Source organism: Erpetoichthys calabaricus, chromosome 3 (genome assembly GCF_900747795.2).
Source record: "Erpetoichthys calabaricus chromosome 3, fErpCal1.3, whole genome shotgun sequence".
Classification (NCBI taxonomy): Eukaryota; Metazoa; Chordata; class Cladistia; order Polypteriformes; family Polypteridae; genus Erpetoichthys; species Erpetoichthys calabaricus.
The window spans coordinates 199473345-199500676 of NC_041396.2; the positions used below are offsets into that span (position 1 = coordinate 199473345).

General features: G+C 40.0%; 1 protein-coding gene across 3 annotated transcripts in view; it reads right to left on the reverse strand.

The window, feature by feature from the left end:
• atg5 (ATG5 autophagy related 5 homolog (S. cerevisiae)) overlaps positions 1 to 27332 on the reverse strand; it is a 182619-nt gene that overhangs the window by 91917 nt on the left and 63370 nt on the right. For all 3 annotated transcript variants that reach the window (XM_028797652.2, XM_051924807.1, XM_051924806.1), the window contains one exon: positions 26774 to 26868. In XM_028797652.2, the coding sequence (XP_028653485.1) occupies positions 26774 to 26868 (95 nt within the window). The remainder of the gene's footprint in view (positions 1 to 26773; positions 26869 to 27332) is intronic.

Genomic DNA, 27332 nt, shown 5'->3' on the forward strand with positions numbered 1-27332 from the left:
GCCCTCTTCTATGCAGGCTCTATTGTTGGCATGGAGCTGGACAGCTTGAAATCTGTGGTAGAGCGACGGATGCTTAGCAGGCTCCTATCAATTATGGAGAATCCACTGCATCCACTAAACAGTGTCATCTTCAGACAGAAGAGCAGCTTCAGCGACAGACTGCTATCACTGTCCTGCTCCACTGACAGACTGAAGATCGTTCCTCCCCCAAACAATGCGACTCTTCAATTCCACCCAGGGGGTTAAACATTAACATTATACAAAGTTATTGTCTGTTTTTACCTGCATTGTTATCAATCTTTAATTTAATATTGTTTTTTGTATCAGTATGCTGCTGCTGGAGTATGTGAATTTCCCCTTGGGATTAATAAAGTATCTATCTATCTATCTATCTATCTATCTATCTATCTATCTATCTATCTATCTATCTATCTATCTAACTAATGGACATGTACATTTAAGCCATCAATAATAAAATATTTGCCTGTTTAATATGAACAGTTTGCTTCAAACAGGAGGGATGTGTCATTTGGCTGCGCAAGCCTACATCTTGGATTTTGATAGTACAATTTCATTTTTATGTTTCTACTCGCTTTGCTTGCCAGCCACTTCGCGTCTCTGCCGCTTGCATTGTGAAGAGGGGGGCTGAATGTACCCCAAAGAGATGCAGTCGCTCCTCTGAAACCCTTCTCTTAAACGGTGATACAATGGGAAAAAATAGTTTTTTTTTTTTTTTTTTTACCTCCTATTTGCTTCATCAGCTGCTGGTTTGTTGCTGCTGCTGTGCTGCGTGATCTGCATCTCGTGCGGCACTTTGAACATTTAAAAGCCTGTACAGCAGCTGTCCTACTCTTTGTGTTTTATTTTTGGCCCTGGGCGTGGTTAAATCTTTTGGCACAAAGTCCCATCTCGTGAGACGTGAGTTCTTGATATTTTTAATTTATAATTTAAAAACGGAATAAGAATCTGAAAATCTAACAACATCACATTAAAGTTCAATAAATTCTGAAAAGAATGATATATATGTAGGTTTTAAAATAAGCCCGATTTAAATCGTGATAAAAAAAATGTGACATAAAAACATCACCATTGCACTTTTAGGCTTAGGATTTTATACTGTATATACAATCATATGAAAAAATTTAGGAACCCTTCTTAATTCTTTGGATTTTTGTTTATCATTGCTGAGCTTTCAAAGTAGCAACTTCCTTTTAATATATGACATGCCTTATGAAAACAGTAGTATTTCAGCAGTGACATTAAGTTTATTGGATTAACAGAAAATATACAATATGCATCATAACAAAATTAGACAGGTGCATAAATGTGGGACACCCAAACACAGATATTACATCAATATATAGTTGAGCCTCCTTTAGCAAATATAACAGCTTCTAGATCCCTCCTATAACCTTTGATGAGTGTCTGGATTCTGGATGGAGGTATTTTTGACCATTCTTCCATACAAAATCTCTCCAGTTCATTTAAATTTGATGGCTACCTAGCTTGGACAGCCCACTTCAAGTCATCCCATAGATTTTCGATGATACTCAAGTCAGGGGACTGTGACGGCCATTCCAGAACATTGCACTTCTCCCTCTGCATGAATGCCTTTGTAGATTTCAAACTATGTTTTGGGTCATTGTCTTGTTGGAATGTCCAACCCCTGCGTAACTTCAACTTTGTGACTGATGCTTCAACATTATCCTGAAGAATTTGTTGATACTGGGTTGAATTCATCCGACCCTAGAATTTAACAAGGGCCCCAGTCCCTAAACTAGCCACACAGCCCCACAGCATGATGGAACCTCCACCAAATTTGACAGTAGGTAGCAGGTGTTCTTCTTCCGCCATGCAAAGCGCTTTTTGTTATGACCAAATAACACAATTTTTGTCTCATCAGTCCAAAGCACTTTGTTCCAAAATGAATCTGGCTTGTCCAAATGAGCATTTGCATACAACAAGCGACTCTGTTTGTGGCATGAGTGCAGAAAGGGCTTCTTTCTCATCACCCTGCCATATAGATGTTCTTTGTGCAAATTGCTCTGAATTGTAGAACAATGTACTTATACACCATCTGCAGCAAGATGTTCTTGCAGGTCTTTGGAGGTGATCTGTGGGTTGTCTGTAACCATTCTCACAATCCTGCGCTTTTGCCGCTCCTGTATTTTTCTTGGCCTGCCAGACCTGGGTTAAACAGCAACTGTGCCCGTGGCCTTCCATTTCCTGATTACATTCCTTACAGTTGAAACTGACAGTTTAAACCCCCGAGATAGCTTTTTGTAGCCTTCCCCTAAACCATGATACTGAACAATCTTTGTTTTCAGATCTTTTGAGAGTTGCTTTGAGGACCCCATACTGTCACTCTTCAGAGGAGAGTCAAAGGGAAGCACAACTTGCAATTGACCACTTTAAATATCTTTTCTCAAGATTGGACACACCTGTCTATGATGTTCAAGGCGTAACAAGCTAATCCAACCAATTTGGTGTTGCAAGTAATCAGTATTGAGCAGTTACATGCGTTCAAATCAGCAAAATTACAAGGGTACCCAAATTTTTGCACAGCCAGTTTTTCACATTTGATTTAATTTCATACAACTAAATACTGCTTCACTAAAAATCTTTGTTCAGAAAACACCCTAGTACTCAGATGTTCCTAGGAAATGAAAAATATACCAAATTATTATGCAGGCTGAGAAGGGTTCTCAAACTTTTTCATATGACTGTATATATAGACGATTAATCTTAACAAATCATTGAATTTTATCATTTGAACCACAAATTTTAACTACTTCTTTTGTAAAAAGTAATTTTAAAAAATCAACCATAAAGAAACTTTTTGTGACAAAGGCGGACAACTAATAAATTCCAAGAGAATAATAGCAGTAGCTATTCAGTAACTTGACCATTATAAAGTTACATCATAAAACAAAATATGACCAGTCCTTTTGATGCTCTAGGACTTTTCTGCAATATAAATGAAGTAGCAATTTCTCAAGTTATGGTTGAAAAATCAAGCCAGTCTGTTCTCTCACCAAAAACCAAGCACATAACACACATAACACACAACAACACTACTACTCATCCCTAGATCCCGTGATTTGAAAACTGAAACCAGTCATTAATCACTCAGGACATCAGTTGTGAATTAATAGACTGTTGTAATGTGACTCTCACCTCAAACTGAGTAAACTGTCTTAATATGTGTGTCCAAATAATTTGCTCTTGCCTGATCAACAGTCAGTACCAATATGGCATAAAAATAAAAATTAATTACCACAGACATTAGCATCCATTTCCACACCTATTAAAAAATGTGTGTTTAATCATTTATTCCTCAAGATATACTGGAAATTTATTCCACCATATAAAATTAAACATTTTTTGACCATGGGAAAGGTGCTATATAAATGTATTATTATTATTACTACTACTATCATCATCATCACTACACATAGAAAACTAATGAAAAGAATTACGGCATAATTACAGCATAAACTTTATTGATTTAGCAGGTTATCAATAACAATTAATTTTGAGAATTTTAATGCAATAATTTGAACATTTTAAAATGTTAATATCTAGTCTTAAGTAACAAAGTATTGTTATACAATAATGAGACTAGTTATTATTTAAATGACATTGCAAGATATGCATTGCAGCATATGAGTGTGAGAAGTCTCAAAGGTTTTAGGAAATCATTTTGTGACAGTGCCTTGGAGTTTCCTCAAGGATTTCATCAGATTACTCAAAGGGGGTTGTTTGTGGCAAAATATTCAATCTGGCGGGTAAAAGACTAATCACGCTGGGCAGGAACTGGTGAGTGTCACACAGATTATGAAACACAAATAAAATATTTATTTTAAATATTATTACACATTTGTGATTTTCTTTATTTTAAACACAACTCATGCTGCTTTCAGGAACAAGACAACGACCTAAAATTTTTTTTAACTTTGATTTTGGAAAAGCAAAACATTATAATGGTATAAATGTCAATCAAACAAATAATAACAACTGGTACAACATTATTTTTCAAGATCAATCCATACACAACAAAATAAAAACAGAAATACAAAGGAAAAAATAAAACAAGACTCAACCCCTACTCAAAAAGGGAAAAAGAACAAAGACATGAGCAGAAAAAAAATCTAACTTTTTAAATAAAACAGAACAATTAATACCATAGGAGAGTCAATCATGAGTCCAGCATGCTTATTCTAAAATGATTATTAATGAGTTCTTGATATATTTTAAAACAGGTTTTGGACATTTTCTCCTTGAGAGAATCCAATCTTTTCTAATTAGATATAAAACAGAAAATCACTTACTCATGGAAGCTAGGCTGGAAGCATTCCACTTCAGCAGTACAAGTCTACATGCTAGCAGTGAAATAAAAGACTTTCTCCCTATGCACTTTAATCCCATCTGAAATTACACCAAATATCACGGTTAATGGATTAGGAATGATTGTGACACCAAGGCTGTCTGAGATGTATGCAAAGATTTTGATCTAAAATGATGTTATATTTTAGTGCATTCCAAAAATATATGGCCTAGAGATGTTGGAGTTAGAAGGCAATGCTCGCAAAATGGGCCTTGCCCTGGGTACATTTTATGAAATTTAAAATGTAATATAGGTAATCACTGAAAGATTTTTAGTTGATGGAATGCTTGGCGCATATAAAGTAGAACTAGAATGTATTATATGAACAGTATGTTCCACTCCTTTTTCCCAGTGTTTGAGCATAATCATGAATCTATTCTAACACAAACATTTACAGAATAAATAAAAAGAGGTGAAAATATATCTACATGTATCCTTTAATTCTGGTTATATAATATATGCCCCGATTTGTTATTTCATGGGGAGTGTGCTGATGTGTTTATTACCTTGCACATTGACAACAATGATGAAAATAATATGAGTGGTTACACATGGGTGTGTTGATTCATTCTTTGTAAATGAAATGATTGAATTATATGTGATTAGCTCATTTTACCAATTATGAATAATGCACACAAAATCATTTAGTAGCTGGTTATATCCAGCATTGCAAATTGAAACCTGATTTAGAAAAGCCAATTTTTCTGGCTCACTGAGAACTGAAACAGCAACAAACCTCATAATCTTTTCATTATAGATAGAGGATGAGCTTTCTAATCATGTGATTCTGTGACACAGTTCATTAATAATCTATGAAAGTAAAGATTGACACATTTCTACTGATATATGTTATAAATGTTTCTTTTTTTGTGATCAAAGCATTAATATGATTTTCTAATTGGCAAGCAAAAGGTGTTTTTGTCTTTCTCATTCTTTTCTCTTCTTCTCAATATTTTGTTTTTGTTCTGAGTAGGATCACTTACATCTTCTGACACTTGGGTGTGTATTGGGCATTGGTAACATTTGCCTGTGTTATGTTGTCTTGTTGAGGTGCTGGTGGTAAACGTTGAATGCCCAGCTCACCACAGACAGTCAAATTCTGTGTAGACTGAAAAATGTGTTTTTTCTGCTTACCTATTGCCAGCTGGTCTTAAGTAAAGACACTTTGGCATTATTAAAGCTTAATAAAAAATATACTACATAAACAACATAATGCATGTCTCTTGTGCTCAACTGTGAATTTTTCTGACTTGTTACACATTATTATATTTTGTGTTTCATTTTTACTATACTAATTATGAACATGTGCTCAAAGATACAGTCTTTTTAACTATACTGTGCAAAAAATCAACTGAACTGAGTAAATAAATAATCATCACAGTTGAGTCCTGTTTGGATTTGATAACAAATGTGGTGTCTGCTTCATTTTAAATAAACAAAGTCCATAATTAATACAGAATAGAAATGTTACAAAAAACATACACCAATATACTTTGTCTCAAAAAAATATGTCGATTCCAACTGCTACAATACACATAGCTTACATACAATGGAGTTACTGAGTTGGGTTGTTACACCATGTTTTGCAATATTGATAAAGACACATTTTGTTTAGTACCGACTTACAGTCATTATTTGAAAATCTAACTTAAATGGCAGTATCCAATTACCTAGAGGTGAAATCTTTTGAATATGCTGGTTTAGTCTGGAAATACTATCTCGAACCACAGGAAAAAGTATAATGTCTAAAGCAGATATTAAGGGGTAGATTATGGAAGTTAACCAGATTTCTGACTCAGAGAACATGGCGACAGTTCTGGATAATGTTCATATGTGGCTTCTTTTTTGCATGTTAGTGTTTTAACTTGTATTTGCAGATGACACAGGGAACTGTGTTTACAGACAATGATTTTCTAAGCCCACACAGTGGTTTCCATGACAGAATCATGCCTGATTTTAATGCACAGCCAAACAAAGTGTCCAAATTCAAATGCAGTGCATCAAAGTTAATAAATAAATAATCCATAAAAACCGGTGAATTGTGGAGGTTAAAAAACACACTAGAAAAAATCCTTTTCAAACTGAGGTAAAAACAATGGCTGGAAGCGGTCTTTTAAAACAAAGCCCGGTGCCATCTTTTACTGGTGATTCCCCTGCTTCTCCCATCCAAGCTATGCACCAGGGGAGTCACTCTACATGCAGCTGACCTTCTTCCCTGTACTGGTCTGGTGGCCTTTCCGATCCCTGGCTCCGGTTCTGCTCACCCAGACCGAGACTTGGGCTCCCCAGCGACCAGCACGCTCACACTGGGGCTTCCACTTCCCAAGCCTCCGACTCCCACTGCCTTTGCTGTGGCGAGCCAACCTTCTCCTGGTCACTCCTGCTCCAAACAAGCACTCAGCAGGAGCAACCACTACCGTCGGCCCTCGGGTGCCAGCCAAACACCCCACTCGGGCTCACCTCACCCAGCTGCCTGCAATCTGCGTGAGTCTGCGCTCGCATTCTCTCTCTCACCGGCTTTCTCCGTCCTGCTTCCTTCTTCTCTATTAACCTCCAGTTCTTTTTTCTTTCTTCTTGCCCTCGCGCTTCTATTATATGATCCGGGGACGTGGATCAGGTGTGGCAATCAGCAGCTCCCGGCAACAATTACGGATGCGGACGATTCCTCACCTGTGCACTTAAGCGAGGACCATCCGCATCATGAATCACCCGGGAACCGCTTCGGCCCCTATCTAAGCCGCGAGTACGGTGACTATTTATTTAAAAAGTGGCCTTTTTGACTTGAGGTGTGGACCCGCTACACTACAACATTATACTAAAATTGTTTCATAATTTGTAGACGCAGCTTTTTGCAGATTGGTGAACCTATGCCCATCTTTACTTTTGAGAGACTCTGCCTCTCTAAGATGCTCTTTTTATACCCAATCATATTACTGACCTGTTGTCAATTAACCTAATCATGTTCCTCCAGCTGTTTCTTTATAGTACCGCATACTTTTCCAGCCTTTTGTTGCCCAATTCCCAACTGTTTTGAGACATGTTGCTGCCATGAAATTGAAAATGAGCTAATATTTTTCATGAAATACTAAAATGTCTACATTTTCAATATTTGATATGTATTCTGTGTTCTGTTGTGAATAAAATATGGGATTATGAGATTTGCAAATCATTGAACTGTTTTTATTTACATTTTACACAGTGTCCCAAATTTTTTGTAATTAGGGTTTTAAGTAAAAACAGAATAAGATGATGCAAATTATGTAAACCTTATATTTAACTGAAAACAGTACAGAAAACATATCAAATTTGATGCCAGCAACATGTTTCAAAACTGCTGAGATGGGACATAGTTACCACTCTTTTAACAACACTCAATGAGCGTTTGGGAACCGAGGATAAATTGCTGTAGTTTTGAACGTAAAATGTTGTCCCATTCCTGCCTGATTTCAGCTGCTCAACAGTTTAAGTTCTTCTTTGTTGTATTTTTTGTTTCATAATGCACCAAATATTTTCAATGAGTGACAGGTCTGGACAGAAGACAGGTCGGTTTAGCACCTGGACTCTTACTACAAAGCCATGCTGTTGCAACACGTGCAGAATGTGAATTGGAGACCTACAATAAGCAAGGCCTTAGAAGAAGACACTGTCTGAATGGCAACATATGTTGCTCCAAAACCAGTATACATTGTTCAGCATTAAAGATTGCCTTCCCAGATGTGCAAGCTACCCATGCCATGTGCTGTAATGTCTCCCGCCCAACCCCATCACATGTGCTATGTGCTGTAAACAAGCCAGTTAGTCCCTCTCCTTTACAGCTCAGGGACACAAAATCCATAATTACCAAAAAGAACATCAAATTTTGATTTGTCAGACCATAGGCCATTTTTCTACATTACCTCAGTCCATCTGAAATAGGCTTGGGCCCAGAAAAGGCAAAAGTATTTTGTGATGTTTACATATGGTTTCTTCTTTGCATAGTACAGTATGAACTTGTGTTTTTGGATGCAGCTAACGACTGTGTTCACAGCCAATGATTTCAGAAGTGTTCCTTAGGCCATGCAGTGATTACCACTACAGAATTGTGTCAGATTTTATTGCAGTGCCACCTGAAGGCAGAAAGATCACACACATCTAATATTATTTATCAGCCTGATCCCTTGCATACAGAGATTTCCCGTGATTCTCTGAACCTTTTAATGACATTATGTACTGTTGATGATGAAATCACTAAATTCTTTGCAATTTTCCATTGAGAAATGTTAATCTTAAATTGTTGTACTATTTGCCTGCGTTGGCTTTTCTTTCACAGAATAGTGAACCACTTCCCAACTTTTCTTCTGTCTTTCTGGGATGCTCCTTTTATACCCAAATATGTTGCTCACCTGTTGCCAAGTAACCCTACTACTTGTGAGATGTTCCACTGTTTTTTTTTTTTGTATTACACAACTTTTCTAGTCTTTTGATAACCCACCCCCACAACTTTTTTGAAATATGTTTCTAACATCAAATTCAAAATTAGCTTATTTCTTCATAAAAAAATAACAGTTCTCAGTTTCAACATTTGACATGCTATGTTTGTTCTATTTTCAAGTAAATATTTATTTAAATAAATTGCAAATCATCACAATCCGTTTTTATTTACATTTTTATGCTGCTTCCCAAATTAATTGGAAATGGAATTGTACAACAACACTGTCTAGAATTTAATAATCTCTCATTGCATAAGGTCTCCTTTCAAGTAACTATATACAGTTAGGTCCATAAATATTTGGACAGAGACAACTTTTTTCTAATTTTGTTCTGTACATTACCACAGTTAATTTTAAATGAAACAACTCAGATGCAGTTGAAGTGCAGACTTTCAGCTTTAATTCAGTGGGGTGAACAAAATGATTGGATAAAAATGTAAGGCAACTAAAGCATTTTTTAACACAATTCCTTCATTTCAGGGGCTCAAAAGTAATTGGATAATTGACTCAAAGGCTATTTCATGGCCAGGTGTGGGTAAGTCCGTCGTTATGTCATTATCAATTAAGCAGATAAAAGGCCTGGAGTTGATTTGAGGTGTGCTGCTTGCATATGGAAGATTTTGCTGTGAACAGACAACATGCGGTCAAAGGAGCTCGCCATGCAGGTGAAAGAAGCCATCCTTAAGCTGCGAAAACAGAAAAAACCCATCCGAGAAATTGCTACAATATTACAAGTGGCAGTTTGATACATCCTGAGAAAGAAAGCAAGCACTGGTGAACTAAGCAATGCAAAAAGACCTGGACGTCCACGAAAGACAACAGTGGTGGATGATCGCAGAATCATTTCCATGGTGAAGTGAAACCCCTTCACAACAGCCAACCAAGTGAACAACACTCTCCAGGTGGTAGGCGTATCGATATCCAAGTCTACCATAAAGAGAAGACTGCATGAAAGTAAATACAGAGGGTGCACTGCAAGGTGCAAGCCACTCATAAGCCTCAAGAATAGAAAGGCTAGATTGAACTTTGCTAAAGAACATCTAAAAAAGCCAGCACAGTTCTGGAAAAACATTCTTTGGACAGAGGAAACCAAGATCAACCTCTACCAGAATGATGGCAAGAAAAAAGTATGGAGAAGGTGTGGAACAGCTCATTATCCAAAGCATACCACATCATCTGTAAAACACGGTGAAGGTAGTGTGATGGCTTGGGTGTGCATGGCTGCCAGTGGCACTGGGACACTAGTGTTTATTGATGATGTGACACAGGACAGAAGCAGCCGAATGAATTCTGAGGTGTTCAGAGACATACTGTCTGCTCAAATCCAGCTAAATGCAGTCAAATTGATTGGGCGGCGTTTCATGATACAGATGGACAATGAGCCAAAACATACAGCCAAAGCAACCCAGGAGTTTATTAAAGCAAAGAAGTGGAAAATTCTTGAATGGCCAAGTCAGTCACCTGATCTTAACCCAACTGAGCGTGCTTTTCACTTGTTGATGACTAAAATTCAGACAGAAAGGCCCACAAACAAACAGCAACTGAAAGCCGCTGCAGTAAAGGCCTGGCAGAGCATTAAAAAGGAGGAAACCCAGCATCTGGTGATGTCCATGAGTTCAAGACTTCAGGCTGTCATTGCCAGCAAAGGGTTTTCAACCAAGTATTAGAAATGAACATTTTATTTCCAGTTATTTCATTTGTCCAATTACTTTTGAGCCCCTGAAATGAAGGGATTGTGTTAAAAAAAACTTTAGTTGCCTCACATTTTTATGCAATTGTTTTGTTCACCCCACTGAATTAAAGCTGAAAGTCTGCACTTCAACTGCATCTGAGTTGTTTCATTGAAAATTCATTGTGGTAATGTACAGAACCAAAATTAGAAAAAAGTTGTCTCTGTCCAAATATTTATGGACCTAACTGTAAGTATATACAGTTACATGTCTTCATACATTTAATTTCTTTTCTTGTGGGTGCAGAGACTACATTTTAAATTTAGAGCACAGTTTGTAAAAACCTCAGACTTTTAACAATCAATACAACTGAAACAAGCTTCAGTATCTGTATCTAGGACTGAGGAATTCAGCATCTAACATAAGATTTGGCCTCAATAGTAGCACTTTTCCTCTCTGAATACTTTATGTAGCATTCCCAATATAACACAAATGTGCAATTTTTATTTTTTCATTAGCTTTGATCGATGACAATTTTTACTTTGTTGTAATTTAACATGTGAAAATTACTAAACTTTTACATATCTGGCACAAAACTTAAAATATTAATCTTATATATAACTCACAATTGATCACAATTAATCTATAATCAACAGGTTTCTGTTTTATCTGTTGTCTGACTGCATCATAATTATTTTCCATTCAAAGCATCAAGTATTACATTTGTTTTTACCTAATGATATAGAGTGATTTTGATTTTTGGATAACTCAAAGCTGTTACAAGTTATATTCTCTATCAGAAATAGTCTTATTTCCCTTTTGCCTGTACAATTTCTCCATCTACTGGGGAAAAACAGAACAACAGTTATGGTTGCAGAAACAGCACATCTGCTATTTCACTCTTCCAGTTTCTTTCACTAAATAGAAAGCATGCTCACTGCCAAATTGTTTTGAAGTTAACACACATAATGATAGAAATAAACTAATCAATGTATGGACTTTTGGTATAGTACAGATCATACAATTCAGAGAGAAAGCACCAAATACAAAGATGTCATGCAAAACAACCAGAACTCTCACTTTTTGTTTGTTGGACATCCTCCTATTGTTGGTGGAACACTATCTGGTATTCTGTTATTAAGCTAAAAGAAAAAATATTCTGGTATATTGTATGTTTTTACAAATATATGTGTACTGATAAAAAGAACAAATCAATGCAATTAAAAGAGAAAGAAGTACTACTTGTACAATTTTTATTCAGATTAACCATCTAATCAATTCTCATAGGAGAATGTTTGCCTGGGAATATTATCCCATATACTGAAAGCCACTACCAAATATGTAATGACTGAATGCAAAACTCTTTCCACCATTCATGCACCCAGGGTTTAAGGTTTTGCGTTATGAAAACAAGCCTAAACTTCTTACCTGCATGAAATACATAAAAAGTAGCAAAGCTTTGTTTGTATTTGATATTAAAAAAAATAGCTGTTCGGTAAAAGATGTATTTATTTTTGTTCAAATGCACTCACACTCAAATGTAGAACTGGTCTAACACAAAAATGGTAAGAAGTAACTGGCTCCCTATTTCACCATCTGTCTTGTCCTGAAACTCGAAATAGTTTCACTTTGACTATTAAGTAGCAGATTAAACATATGATACTTTCAGTACTCTCAGAACATTTTCACACCTTGACATCTGGATAAAGTTGAAAAAAATAACAGTTCATAAGAAAGCACACACAAACACACATTAGCTCGATTATTTATTGTTGTTTGGGAAATCAATTCTCTAACAGCTGAGTAATAAAAACAAATTACTATATTGTCAGCAGTCCAGATATGAGGTCTGACAAGTTGCTAAGGTAGTTAGTTTTTCTGAAGGGGTAGAGCTACCTGGTAAAGCTGGCCATTAAAACAGCTCCAAAGAATGTTGGAGGGTATGTGGTCTGGCGAGCCACAGGTAGAATCCCAGCTATGGATCAGCTCATTGAGCTGGGGAAAATGTGGCAGATGGTGTTGCCAAAGACCACCTGATGAGCAATGTGTGGTACAGCAAATGTGTATATGTGTGTATATATTATTATTATTACATACATACACACACACACACACACACGCGCGCGCACATGCGCACACACACACACAGAGTCAAGGAAAGAGAAATGAGACAATCCTGTGTTTTCTAGTATAGGCCACAGTGAGGAAAAAAAATGGGGATGTACTGGTAGCACTGCTGCTTCACATAGCTTCAGATTCCTGGGTGTGAATCATGGCTAAGGTTCTACCTACACATTCCCAACGATTTTACACTGGGTACTCATGACTTCCTTACCTTTCCCTAAGACAAGTCTTTTATATTAACTGTCCATTTTAGACAGACAGTGGTGGTTGGCAATGCAGAAGGGAGGGATTATATCTCTCAAGTGGGATAAAATTGCTCAAGAATTCCTCAGGAAAACACTGTTGTATTGGTGAGAGTAGTCTGGTTTGAACAATTTACACTGTTACAACACTGACTCTCATCAATTAAACAGCTTTAAAATGGGATGAGCCCAGAGATATGGCATCGATACACAGATGGTAAAATCTAACCATGATTTTTTTATTTTATTAAAAAAAAAAAAAAACTCACCTCAGCTTTTTTTTTTTTTTTTAAACCTAAGGTACGAATAAAACAACACATGGGCTTATATACTATATAATAAAACAACACATTTAATCACAATTTTTAACATTCATAAAAATGGTATGTGTGAATGACATTATATGAAGGTTCTTATGCATGTACTCTAATAGGGACATATTTTTTGTAAAAACATGTACACTGTAACAGTGTGAAGTAATTGTCAGAATGGCAAAAGTGCATTATGTAATCTACTTTAATGTGCAATCTATATCACAATGATGAACAATCTACATGCCTTCTGTCAATACCCACCCCATATATGTTGACATATAGTAAAGCATTTTGTTTTACAGAGCCCAAAATGTAACTCTGATTCTTCATTTTAGTTTTACTGTTTGAAAATACTATTTAAAAAAAGAACACTGAACTTTTAATAGCACAGGTGATTTTCAGGTTAATGCCATACTTGAATTATATAGGACACTATTTACAAAAATGCTTAATTTAAATATATAAACTCCTTTTCCTCAAATTTACTTTTGATGATGTGATTTACAGACTGCATTTATTTAGCTTACCTCAGAAACAATTTACATTGAAACTGCCACTGATAACTAAATAATATTCAGAAACCTTCAGTGTGGCAGCTATTTGATAATGACATGAGGAGTATATAAAATAAGCTGAGGTGTTTGAGTGTACTGTTATCAGATTTTTTACAGATTCAACTTAAAATCATTATTGGTTTAGCATGCAAATCAGATAAAGTACTTTTAATGACACAATGGCAGTACTTAGAATTTATTAGGCCTTTTTATGTGCATTTGAAAGTTGCCGGTTCAAATCCCGTAAATGCCAACAGGGACTCTGCTCTGTTGGGCCCTTCAGCAAGGCCCTTAACCTGCAATTGCTGAGCGCTTTGAGTAGTGAGAAAAGCACTATATAAATGCAAAAAATTATTATTATATTATTAATGCACAAAGTACCAATTATAATAACTACGTCTGTCTATCGGGATGGAACAATTTAGTTGAAATGTGACATGCTTACCCTTCAAAGAAATTTGTCAGACAATTCAATTTAAGTTGTGATAGCTCAAACAGGGGTGGCACGGTGGCGCAGTGGGTAGCGCTGCTGCCTCGCAGTTGGGAGACCTGGGGACCTGGGTTCGCTTCCCGGGTCCTCCCTGCGTGGAGTTTGCATGTTCTCCCCGTGTCTGCGTGGGTTTCCTCCGGGCGCTCCGGTTTCCTCCCACAGTCCAAAGACATGCTGGTTAGGTGGACTGGCAATTCTAAATTGGCCCTAGTGTGTGCTTGGTGTGTGGGTGTGTTTGTGTGTGTCCCGCGGTGGGTTGGCACCCTGCCTGGGATTGGTTCCTGCCTTGTGCCCTGTGTTGGCTGGGATTGGCTCCAGCAGACCCCTGTGACCCTGTGTTCAGATTCAGCGGGTTGGAAAATGGATGGATGGATAGCTCAGACAGATCACACTGTACAAAGTTTGGAAATTTCACAATCTCCCATTGCAAAGGTTGGGAGCATGCGCCGATAGTGCATTGCCACACCCAACACACAATGAACCACTTCGATTGGGACCTGAGTACAGCAAGTGACACCTCAGCACCACACTGAAACAGTGCAAGGCTTTTTTTTTTTTTTTTTAATATGGTGGCTGGAGTGGCAATCCTGCCACCAACCCCAAGTGTTCCCTGCAAGTTGGAGGAGCTGCTTGCAGGGCATTGTCGATTTTATAAAACCATCTACCTTAAAACAGAGAAATGTTCACTGGGGCTTCAACTATGAATGGGATTACCATTTCAACTTTACCTTGAAAGTGGTGGCTTAAACTTGTAAAAGAGTAAAATACACAAAATATACTTGTCTGACAGCTTCCCAGATGTCCAATTATACAAGCGAATCAGACTTTGGGAAGAGCATGTGCACCCAAAACGCTCATAAAGCAGTACCCTTCTCTTGCTGCTTTAGGAAAGTTAACCATAGAAGTGTTTAAAAAAAAAAACAAAATTCACTTTCTGGAAATACTTCGATGGGGAAAGTAATTATTGTAAAGAACAATTGTTATCAACTTGCATCTAGATGATGTGTGAACTAATTAACAACATGTGAAAAGTTCAGCTGCCCTTAGTGATATAAACATAGGACAAGTTTAGAAATTGAACTGCTGGTCATAAGCAATCAGAATATTGCAGCCACAAAGCATATAACAAGGACCACGCTAGATTACAAATGCAAGGACTGCTTGCCCCATGCTGATTTCTTACCAGTATCACATACTACAGACTGACTATGACCTATGGTTTATTCGTACCCAAAGAGTCGCTTTTGTTTTCATGTATCTTCAGACGTTAATTAAAATATTTAAGATAGTTGTCACCTTTCATACTTCCTATATACAATAAATCAGTTCCTTTCAAAGTTTTTACTTACTTACCAGATTTGATTTTTTTTTACTTTTTACAGAAAACAACAATCATTTTTTTTAAATAATTCAAATGTATTTATTTATGCTAGCAAACTGGGTTGGACTGAAAAGGGACAAAAATGCACATCTCCCCTTTACTGTGAACCAGTAACGTGCTGTCTTATGTAGCCAGTACCATACGAAGGATATAAATGTACGACGAGTTAAGCTGTAATCTCTGCCCTTTTTTTCTTTTTTTTTCTATTTATTTTACAATAAATATCAGACAGACCCACAAGTATCTCTTGTGTTTGCAAGGTCCAAAACTCCCACGTTCCTTATTCCTCATCACTCCATTATATGCATCATGATCTATCCAAGCAAAAATGATAGTGGGAAATACGAAATCTGAACATGAAATCAGCCACTCTGTTTTTCTTTTAAAATGAACCAAATATACATGCATACATGGATATGATAAATTCAGAGCCAGAACAAATATAGTTAGAGCACGGTCATTTTTGAAATGTTTGTCTGGATAAAGCTATCAGGTTGGCGGTAAGATTGATGTAGGATTACATAAACCCTAAAAAAGTTTTGGTTCACATGAAATATGCCTGAAAGTGCATAAGCAAAATAGAACTCTGTAAGAAGCCTAACACAGGTTTCATCGATCAAAAGTGCACAGGGCTCAGATACTGTATATAGAAATCTAATACAGAGTAGTGAATACACAACTCTGTTCAAAAGGAAATCAAAAATAAGATCCATTGTTAAAATATTTATTACAGTAATCCCTCCTCCATCGCGGGGGTTGCGTTCCAGAGCCACCGCGAAATAAGAAAATCCGCGAAGTAGAAACCGTATGTTTATATGGTTATTTTTATATTGTCATGCTTGGGTCACAGATTTGCGCAGAAACACAGGAGGTTGTAGAGAGACAGGAACGTTATTCAAACACTGCAAACAAACATTTGTCTCTTTTTCAAAAGTTTAAACTGTGCTCCATGACAAGACAGAGATGACAGTTCTGTCTCACAATTAAAAGAATGCAAACATATCTTCCTCTTCAAAGGAAACAGAGAGGAAAGCAAACAAATCAATAGGGCTGTTTGGCTTTTAAGTATGCGAAGCACCACCGGTACAAAGCTGTTGAAGGCGGCAGCTCACACCCCCTCCATCAGGAGCAGGGAGGGGGAGAGAGAGAGAGAGAGAGAGAGAGAGAGAGAGAGAGAGAGACAGAGAAAAACAAAGTCAAAAATCAATACGTGCCCTTTGAGCTTTTAAGTATGCGAAGCACCGTGCAGCATGTCGCTTCACGAAGCAGCTGCACACAGAAGGTAGCAACGTGAAGATAATCTTTCAGCATTTTTAGACGAGTGTCCGTATAGTCTAGGTGTGCGAACAGCCCCCCTGCTCACACCCCCTACGTCAGGATCAGAGAAAGTCAACGCGAGAGAGAGAGAAAGTAAGTTGGGTAGCTTCTCAGCCATCTGCCAATAGCGTCCCTTGTATGAAATCAACTGGGCAAACCAACTGAGGAAGCATGTACCAGAAATTAAAAGACCCATTGTCCTCAGAAATCCGCGAACCAGCAAAAAATCTGCGATATATATTTAAATATGCTTACATATAAAATCCGCGATACAGTGAAGCCGCGAAAGGCGAAGCGCGATATAGCGAGGGATCACTGTATATATTATTATATACATGTCTGTCACACTCCATTGCTGCATAATATCACATCAAAAACAATATCCCTGCTAATGCTATTACATCTGCCACTTGGACAAAGGCAATGGTGCTGTAAGAATTATGTTTCTGGACTTCTTTAGCGCCTTCAACACCATCCAACCTCTGCTCCCTAGGGACAAGCTGACACAGATGGGAGTAGATTCATACCTAGCGGCATGGATCGTGGACTATCTTACAGACAGACCTCAGTATGTGTGTCTCGGGAACTGCAGGTCTGACAATGTGGTCAGCAGCACAGGAGCCTATATACATTGGACTTCCAATACAACTCGGAGTCCAACCACGTGCAAAAGTTCGCTGACAACACTGCTATCGTGGGCTGCATCAGGAGTGGGCAGGAGAAGGAGTATAGGAACCTAATCAAGGACTTTGTTAAACCACCTACAACTGAAAACCAGCAAAACCAAGCTGGTGGTGGATTTTAGGAGGACCAGGCCCCTCATGGACCCTGTGATCATCAGAGGTGACTGTGTGCAGAGGGTACAGACCTATAAATACCTGGGAGTGCAGCTGGATGATAAATTGGACTGGACTGCCAATACTGATGCTCTGTGCAAGAGAGGACAGAGTCGACTATACTTCCTTAGAAGGCTGGCGTCCTTCAACATCTACATTAAGATGCTGCAGATGTTCTATCAGACGGTTGTGGCGAGCGCCCTCTTTTACGCGGTGGTGTGCTGGGGAGGCAGCATAAAAAAGAGGGATGCCTCACACCTGGACAAACTGGTGAGGAAGGCAGGCTCTACTGTAGGCACGGAGCTGGACAGTTTCACATCCGTGGCAGAGCGACGGGCGCAGTATCATCTCCAGACTGAGGAGCAGCATCAGCGACAGACTGCTGTCACTGTCCTGCTCCACTGACAGACTGAGGAGATCATTCCTCCCCCACACTATTTAACTCTTCAGTTCCACCCAGGGGGGTAAACGTTTACATTATACAAAGTTACTGTCTGTTATACCTGCATTTTTATCACTCTTTAATTTAATATTGCTTTTTTATCAGTATGCTGCTGCTGGAGTATGTTATCTATCTATCTATCTATCTATCTATCTATCTATCTATCTATCTATCTATCTATCTATCTATCTATCTATCTATCTATCTATCTATCTATCTATCACATTGCTTCATCCAGCTCGTGTGAGGACCAGGGGCAGAGGACCAGAAATGTTGCGTACGAACGTTTCCATGCTCAAATCGCGATGTATAAAACCTAAACTTGGTGTAAAGCCACACATATTTCCACGGTACCTCATACCCTGGCGTACGCAATTTCTCCGCTCGGTTTTGCAGACTGGTGGCACCCAGCATCAAAGCAGTGCTACTGTTCCTGTGTGGTTACCCTTTCTTTCTTAGATCCACATTCCTGATGCGGCTTTATAAATACACTGAAACTAACTGCATATTGTTTATTAGTGTAATGCATGTGATTGTAATTAACCTGCAGCAATATAATGGTCCAGGGAATAGCCATAGTATTCCAAATACCATAACTGCTTTAGCACTGTTACTCTCTCACTGAATCTTCTTCTTCTATCAGCTGCTCCCGTTAAGGGTTGCCACAGCAAATCATCTTTTTCCATATTACTCTCACTGCACCACTCGGAGTATTTATATCACTGTATCTGAGTGGGGAATTATAGCAGCAGCTGATTGGAAAGAGAATTATCGGTATACAGCATGAAGCAGACGGTGCCTCAGCCATGGCAAAACGCTTCAAAGCCTTTCCTGCTGTACAGACCTCGCGGTTCAGAAACAAAGTTTCACCCCAAGAACTATAAACGCACTCAATCAGTCCATCAAGTGCTCCTTGTAGAACTGTTTGTACTTATAAGTACAATTACCTCACTGTAAACTTGTACTACAGTTATAATATTGCACAGCCTGCGCCACTTTATAAAGCGCGAATTTACATATGATGACGATATCATTTTTAAGATGAAATGCAGCAAAATATGTTGATTATATTATACAGATAAAACTTTAACTTCATTTAAATAATCTATATTGTTAATAATTAAACATGTGAGGACACGGTGCCGCAGCGCTAGCTAGTTCAGGGATTGTTCCTGCTTTGCGCTGTATTCTTGCTGGTGCTGACGTGACATTGGAAGGATAGACGGATAGAATAATTAAACACATACTACGAAGATATTTCAATGTTCCTTAAAAGTTTTGAAGAATCGGCGTTCCAAGCTTACAGATGGTTTCACGTCTATTACAGAGCTGATTGTGTGGCGATTGGGTATTTGGAGAAAGAAAAGTAAGGACATGAATTGGAGGTTAGTACGTTTGAAAGAGACAGTACTTCTGTAATAAATTATTTCATTGAAGGTCGCACATGGCGCAGAAAGCCTCTTGCGTGAGACATGAACAAGCACTGTGCCACCGTGTTCCCATGTTTAATAACATGCTTTCATTCCTATCATCATGAACAAGATATCACATATACATCTCAGTATTTTAATTATTCAGAGAGCTGTAATATCACGAATGCAATGGATGTGTCCTGTTGGAGAAAGAGAAAGCCCGTTTAAGAAGCAGGTAGTGATTCACACACAGAGCACAAAGAAGATCAAATACAGAACAAAGCATTTAACGTGCTACTTTAGTTACAATGGGATTTGAGAAACTAGTAAATTAAACGATTTTAAGATGAACTTTACGATGTTCTACTTTAATGGCAAAATAAACTACGTGATTAAAGTGGAAATTTTGAGATTAAAGTTGACATTTTGTGCTTTTTTCCCCACTGTGTGCCTATTTTTTTTGTCTGTACCCTAATAAGCTTTCATATGACACTCAGACGGTGGGCTATGACTCGCCTTTTCACGGCGACTTTGATATGCGACTTCTTTTTTTATTTTGGGCACTGCGCGACTTTGTGAACTTGAGCTTTCGAGTTTCTCCGACACTCTGTCACTTGATCAACTTCCTTTTGTTGTTTATATCACTGTTTAAGCCAACAAATAGTATGTTATTCCTTTGCCTCCATTTGGTATTCGCTGAAATTCTTATATTTTCCCCCGTGCTTTTCCCATTGTCTTTTCACAGAAGGCTGAGCATAAGGGCTATTTATATTGATTTGCATATTCAAAGAGGCGTAATTCTGGGAGGAGTTGGGGTGGGACAGAAGGCGCGTGCACGTGCGTAACTTTTCACACTGATCAGGATTTATGTAGCGGAAGAACGTGAAAGTTTGCGTACGTACAGATTCCTGCATGTGGATTTTTCTGTGCGTACGCACATTCCCGCTTTTGTGCTTACGCCATGTTATAGTGCGAGTTCTACGCACGGCGTTACACATGACGCCCCAGAACATAGCCCAATACAACTGGGTGCAAGATAATAAACAGCCCTGTAATAGGTGACAGCCTCATTGCAGTGCACTCAAGAAAACACCCATACAGAGACAACTTGGACTCATCAAGTGACCTACTATGCACATTCTTTGAAAATGTTAGGAGATTACAAAACCATAGACAGTCACAATGAAAATGTGCAAACCCCACACAGACATCTAGATGGACATTAAATCCAGCACACTAAATTCACTACTAACTTCAGTCTTTGTTATTTTTTTTGACCCAGACAATGGGTAAACCCTCACCCACCCACAGGTACGAGAATCTGCATCACTAATTGACATATCATTTGAATGGGAGGAGAACTGGAGAAAAAACAAAAAGGGAGGACATACAAACTCTGCACATGATCTAGAGAAATGAGGAGGCATAGCTAATCTCATTCCAAAGATGTGCTGGTTAGGTTGACTGTCAAGTCATATTGTTTCAGAGGTTTTTTGAGAGAGAAAAAAAAAAAAAAAAAAAAGGTTACCAAAACACTTAAATATAATGTAGTTTTCAAAGTTACACAAAAGGCCTTTTTCAGGGAACAAGTAATGGGTTAATAGTTTACAGTTTTTCTGTAGCAATGTGTGTTACCTAAGCCTTGAAAATTAAAACAAGTGATTTCCACAGGTGTCCCAGCTTTTCCTGGTTACTTATAAGCCCTTTTTCTGAATAAAAGCAATGCTGGAACAAATTGCACTGCTACAACCTATGAAGCATTATTTGGACAATACTGCACTGAAGGAGGTAGTATATTGTTATCATAATGGTGAGAAAAATGCAATTAACAAAGGAAGACAGACAGACCATTGCAACCCTTAAAAGTGTAGTTCTTTCATTTAGAGAAATCTGCAAGAACGCCAAGATGTCTAAGGCTGTCAAATCAGCCAAAAACTACATTTTGAATATTGCTATTAAAAATAGCTAAATATTCCAATATACTTGAACTGACATTAATGATTAGGGGCATTATGTATATCATTTTTTTTTTTGGTAATAGTTCATTAATATAGTGACTGCTGCACGGCAAGAACAAACACCAGCAGCAAAAAACAGTCCTAGTGGTAATCTGGTAAATGCACATTAAAATATGTTTGCAGCACACTGTCATTAGCACTTTGTGATTTGCAGCAACATACCCAGTGGAAAAAAGTAAAAAATATTAATAATAATGCAGCAGAGCACGGTGCCAGCATGTGTGGCTCATAAGAGTTTAAGCTCCTTTCTGTGGCTGCTTTTATGGCTTGCTGTCCTGACAAGGATCACAAAGAATACATGTCAGGTAGTAAGACTGCCACAGGGTGAGAAACAAGCAGGCAGGTCAAAGTCATACTTACTTAATTATTTTGGTAGGGTACAGTATATCATGGCATTCAGAATAAAAAGCCTGGCACCTGTGGACTTCACCTAGAAATGTAACTCTTGTGTATCTTATTTGATTGTCACAGTATCAAGTCAGGGTTTCTTAGGGTTTGCACAATTGTTCTACTTTTTTTCTCCTTTAAATATGCAGCAATATTTTATTTCAGGTGAATTAAACATACAGTATATTAAACTATACCTCATTGTTTTAGGCATTTTGTAACAAAATGGCAGACAAATAAGATTGTGGCTAATTGTAGGACACAGTGTGCTGGCTCTTTAAAGCAGGAATTTTAAAATACATCCATCCATCCATCCATTGTCTCCCGCTTATCCGAGGTCGGGTCGCGGGGGCAGCAGCTTGAGCAGAGATGCCCAGACTTCCCTCTCCCCGGCCACTTCTTCTAGCTCTTCCGGGAGAATCCCAAGGCGTTCCCAGGCCAGTCGAGAGACATAGTCCCTCCAGCGTGTCCTGGGTCTTCCCCGGGGCCTCCTCCCGGTTAGACGTGCCCGGAACACCTCACCAGGGAGGCGTCCATGAGGCATCCTGATCAGATGCCCGAGCCACCTCATCTGACTCCTCTCGATGCGGAGGAGCAGCGGCTCTACTCTGAGCCCCTCCCAGATGACTGAGCTTCTCACCCTATCTTTAAGGGAAAGCCCAGACACCCTGCGGAGGAAACTCATTTCAGCCGCTTGTATTCGCGATCTTGTTCTTTCGGTCACTACCCATAGTTCATGACCATAGGTGAGGGTAGGAACATAGATCGACTGGTAAATTGAGAGCTTTGCCTTGCGGCTCAGCTCCTTTTTCACCACGACAGACCGATGCAGCGCCCGCATTACTGCGGATGCCGCACCGATCCGCCTGTCGATCTCACGCTCCATTCTTCCCTCACTCGTGAACAAGACCCCGAGATACTTGAACTCCTCCACTTGGGGCAGGATCTCGCTACCAACCCTGAGAGGGCACTCCACCCTTTTCCAGCTGAGGACCATGGTCTCGGATTTGGAGGTGCTGATTCTCATCCCAGCCGCTTCACACTCGGCTGCGAACCGATCCAGAGAGAGCTGAAGATCACGGCCTGATGAAGCAAACAGGACAACATCATCTGCAAAAAGCAGTGACCCAATCCTGAGCCCACCAAACTGGACCCCCTCAACACCCTGGCTGCGCCTAGAAATTCTGTCCATAAAAGTTATGAACAGAATCTGTGACAAAGGGCAGCCCTGGCGGAGTCCAACTCTCACTGGAAACGGGTTCGACTTACTGCCGGCAATGCGGACCAAGCTCTTCACCGATCGTACAGGGACCGAACAGCCCTTATCAGGGGGGCCGGTACCCCATACTCTCGGAGTACCCCCCACAGGATTCCCCGAGGGACACGGTCGAATGCCTTTTCCAAGTCCACAAAACACATGTAGACTGGTTGGGCAAACTCCCATGCACCCTCCAGGACCCTGCTAAGGGTATAGAGCTGGTCCACTGTTCCGCGACCAGGACGAAAACCACACTGTTCCTCCTGAATCCGAGGCTCGACTATCCGACGGACCCTCCTCTCCAGGACCCCTGAATAGACTTTTCCAGGGAGGCTGAGGAGTGTGATCCCTCTGTAGTTGGAACACACCCTCCGATCCCCCTTCTTAAAGAGGGGGACCACCACCCCGGTCTGCCAATCCAGAGGCACTGTCCCTGATGTCCATGCGATGTTGCAGAGGCGTGTCAACCAAGACAGTCCTACAACATCCAGAGCCTTGAGGAACTCCGGGTGTATCTCATCCACCCCCGGGGCCCTGCCACCAAGGAGTTTTTTGACCAACTCGGTGACCTCAGTCCCAGAGATGGGGGAGCCCACCTCTGAGTCCCCAGGCTCTGCTTCCTCATTGGAAGGCATGTTAATGGGATTGAGGAGGTCTTCGAAGTACTCCCCCCACCGACCCACAACGTCCCGAGTCGAGGTCAGCAGCGCACCATCCCCACCATATACAGTGTTGACACTGCACTGCTTCCCCTTCCTGACACGCCGGATGGTGGACCAGAATCTCCTCGAAGCCGTCCGAAAGTCGTTCTCCATGGCCTCCCCAAACTCCTCCCACGCCCGAGTTTTTGCCTCAGCAACCACCAAAGCCACATTCCGCTTGGCCTGCCGGTACCTATCAGCTGCCTCCAGGGTCCCACAGGACAAAAGGGTCCTGTAGGACTCCTCCTTCAGCTTGACGGCATCCTTCACCGCCGGTGTCCACCAATGGGTTCGGGGATTGCCGCCACGACAGGCACCGACCACAGCTCCGGTCAGCTGCCTCAACAATAGAGGCACGGAACATGGCCCATTCGGACTCAATGTCCCCCCCACCTCCCTCGGGATGTGGTCGAAGTTCTGCCGGAGGTGGGAGTTGAAGCTACTTCTGACAGGGGGCTCTGCCAGACGTTCCCAGCAGACCCTCACAACACGTTTTGGCCTACCACGCCTGACCGGCATCCTCCCCCACCATCGAAGCCAACTCACCACCAGGTGGTGATCAGTTGACAGCTCCGCCCTTCTCTTCACCAGAGTGTCCAAGACATGTGGCCGCAAGTCCGACGACACGACCACAAAGTCGATCATCGAACTGAGGCCTAGGGTGTCCTGGTGCCAAGTGCACATATGAACACCCCTATGCTTGAACATAGTGTTCATTATGGACAATCAGAGACGAGCACAGAAGTCCAATAACAAAACACCGCTCGGGTTCAGATCGGGGGGGCCATTCCTCCCAATCACGCCCTTCCAGGTCTCACTGTCATTGCCCACGTGAGCATTGAAGTCTCCCAGCAGAACAAGGGAGTCCCCAGAAGGTATGCCCTCTAGCACCCCCTCCAGGGACTCCAAAAAAGGTGGGTACTCCGAACTGCTGTTCGGTGCATACGCACAAACAACAGTTAGGACCCGTCCCCCCACCCGAAGGCGAAGGGAGGCTACCCTCTCGTCCACCGGGGTAAACCCCAATGTACAGGCTCCAAGTCGGGGGGCAATAAGTATACCCACACCCGCTCGGCGCCTCTCACCGGGGGCAACTCCAGAGTGGTAGAGAGTCCAGCCCCTCTCAAGGAGATTGGTTCCAGAGTCCAAGCTGTGCGTCGAGGTGAGTCCGACTATATCTAGCCGGAACCTCTCAACTTCGCGCACAAGCTCAGGCTCCTTCCCCTTCAGAGAGGTGACATTCCACGTCCCAAGAGCCAGCTTCTGTAGCCGAGGATCGGACCGCCAAGGTCCCCGCCTTCGGCCACCACCCAACTCACACTGCACCCGACCTCCTTGGCCCCTCCCATAGGTGGTGAGCCCATGGGAAGGGGGACCCACAATGCCTCTTCGGGCTGTGCCCGGCCGAGCCCCATGGGTGCAGGCCCGGCCACCAGGCGCTCGCCATCGAGCCCCACCTCCAGGCCTGGCTCCAGAGTGGGGCCCTGGTGACCCGCGTCCGGGTAAGGGAAAATGCCGTCCAAAATTGTTTTTCATCATAGGAGGTTTGTTTAACCGCTCTTTGTCTCATCCCTCACCTAGGACCAGTTTGCCTTGGGTGGCCCTACCAGGGGCATAAAGCCCCGGACAACAGAGCCCCTCCTTTAACCGCCACCTTATCGTGGTGGAGGGGTTTGCGTGTCCCAATGACCCTAGGAGCTCTGTTGTCCGGGGCATTATGCCCCTGGTAGGGCCACCCAAGGCAAACTGGTCCTAGGTGACGGATGAGACAAAGAGCGGTTAAACAAACCTCCTATTTTAAAATACAACAAAAGACAAATCAGAATTTTTCCATTTACTTTAAGTCAGGGATCTCAGGTTTAAGAGTGAATAGGACAGAAGCAGTTGCAAAATGATACTTTCAGGGCTCCAGAAAAGCATTTAAAAAAATGAAGCACACTTGTGTGATTCAAAAAAGAAACTACATTGTGAAGGGATTTAGCTCTAAGTTTTACTAATAAAGATGACAAGCTAACTATTCAAAAATACGAAATAGCTGATTGTGGAAATGGAAGTGCAAAAATAGATGTGCAAAATATTACAGCTTTGCACAGCGTGTCTTCAGTAATTTGATGCTAAAACTGGTGCAGGTAAAACAAACAACCGTGCCTTTACCAAATGTCAAATGTCAACTTCTGCCTTCGAATAGGACCTTTTTTTCTTCAAAAAAAATAAAAAAAATAAATAAAATTGAATTATATTCAAATAGTGTAGTTTGATCAGACAACCCGAGTACAGTTCCTTACACTATTAAAAGGAACTTCGAAATTGGCAGAAACACTGAAAGGAAAGGGTCTAGCTTACCCAAAGCCACAACAGAATCAGAAGACAAGGTTCTGAGAGTTAATACCTTGTGTGATATGTGCCCCACAGGACAACAGCTTCAAGCATAGCTTGACAGTGGTCAAAGTAAGCAAATCTCCTTCAGTGCTGCGAGCATACACTAAGTACTTCTTTCTCAGCATCAGGACTACATACCTGAGGTTACTTTATGTAATACAATCATCCAAATAAGATATTATAAAATAAACAGAACAATACAGATTTGCTGTGACAAAAGGTCTAAACTCAATTATTTTTTATTCGTACAGAAGAACGGTTGAAAAAAATTGTGTAAAATGGTGTAAAATAGATAATAGAAATGGAATATATAATAGAAAACACTACTTAAATGTATTTTAAGTTGCATTTTTATAAGTGTTAAAAAACTGAAAGGGTATGAAAACTGTTACCTGATAAATCCGGAAAGGAATGTATCGAAATCCTCCCTCTTCTGCAGGATATTCCATTAACTTTCGATTTATAGCCCAGAACTGATCAAATTTATCTGTTCAAAGACAGAAATTTTCTTAATGTTTTACCTAGATTATTTTTAAAATATCCATAATAAATAAAATTAATAACGTCCAACACTTAATTCAGCTAGTAATATACTGTATGTCTTCTCAATGCACTTTTAAAATATTTAAGGGAAAACATTAATATTTAAATATTTCAAAAAAACTTACCTGGCAGAAAAGAAATAAAGAGACTACTGTATGTCCCTTTAATAACGTCCAACACTTAATTCAGCTAGTAATATACTGTATGTCTTCTCAATGCACTTTTAAAATATTTAAGGGAAAACATTAATATTTAAATATTTCAAAAAAACTTACCTGGCAGAAAAGAAATAAAGAGACTACTGTATGTCCCTTTTCTGTGAATTATTTATTTACCACATATGTCTAGTCTGAATGAGGTGTTAAGTTAGCCACATAAACATGTCATTTAAAAACATTATCACAACTT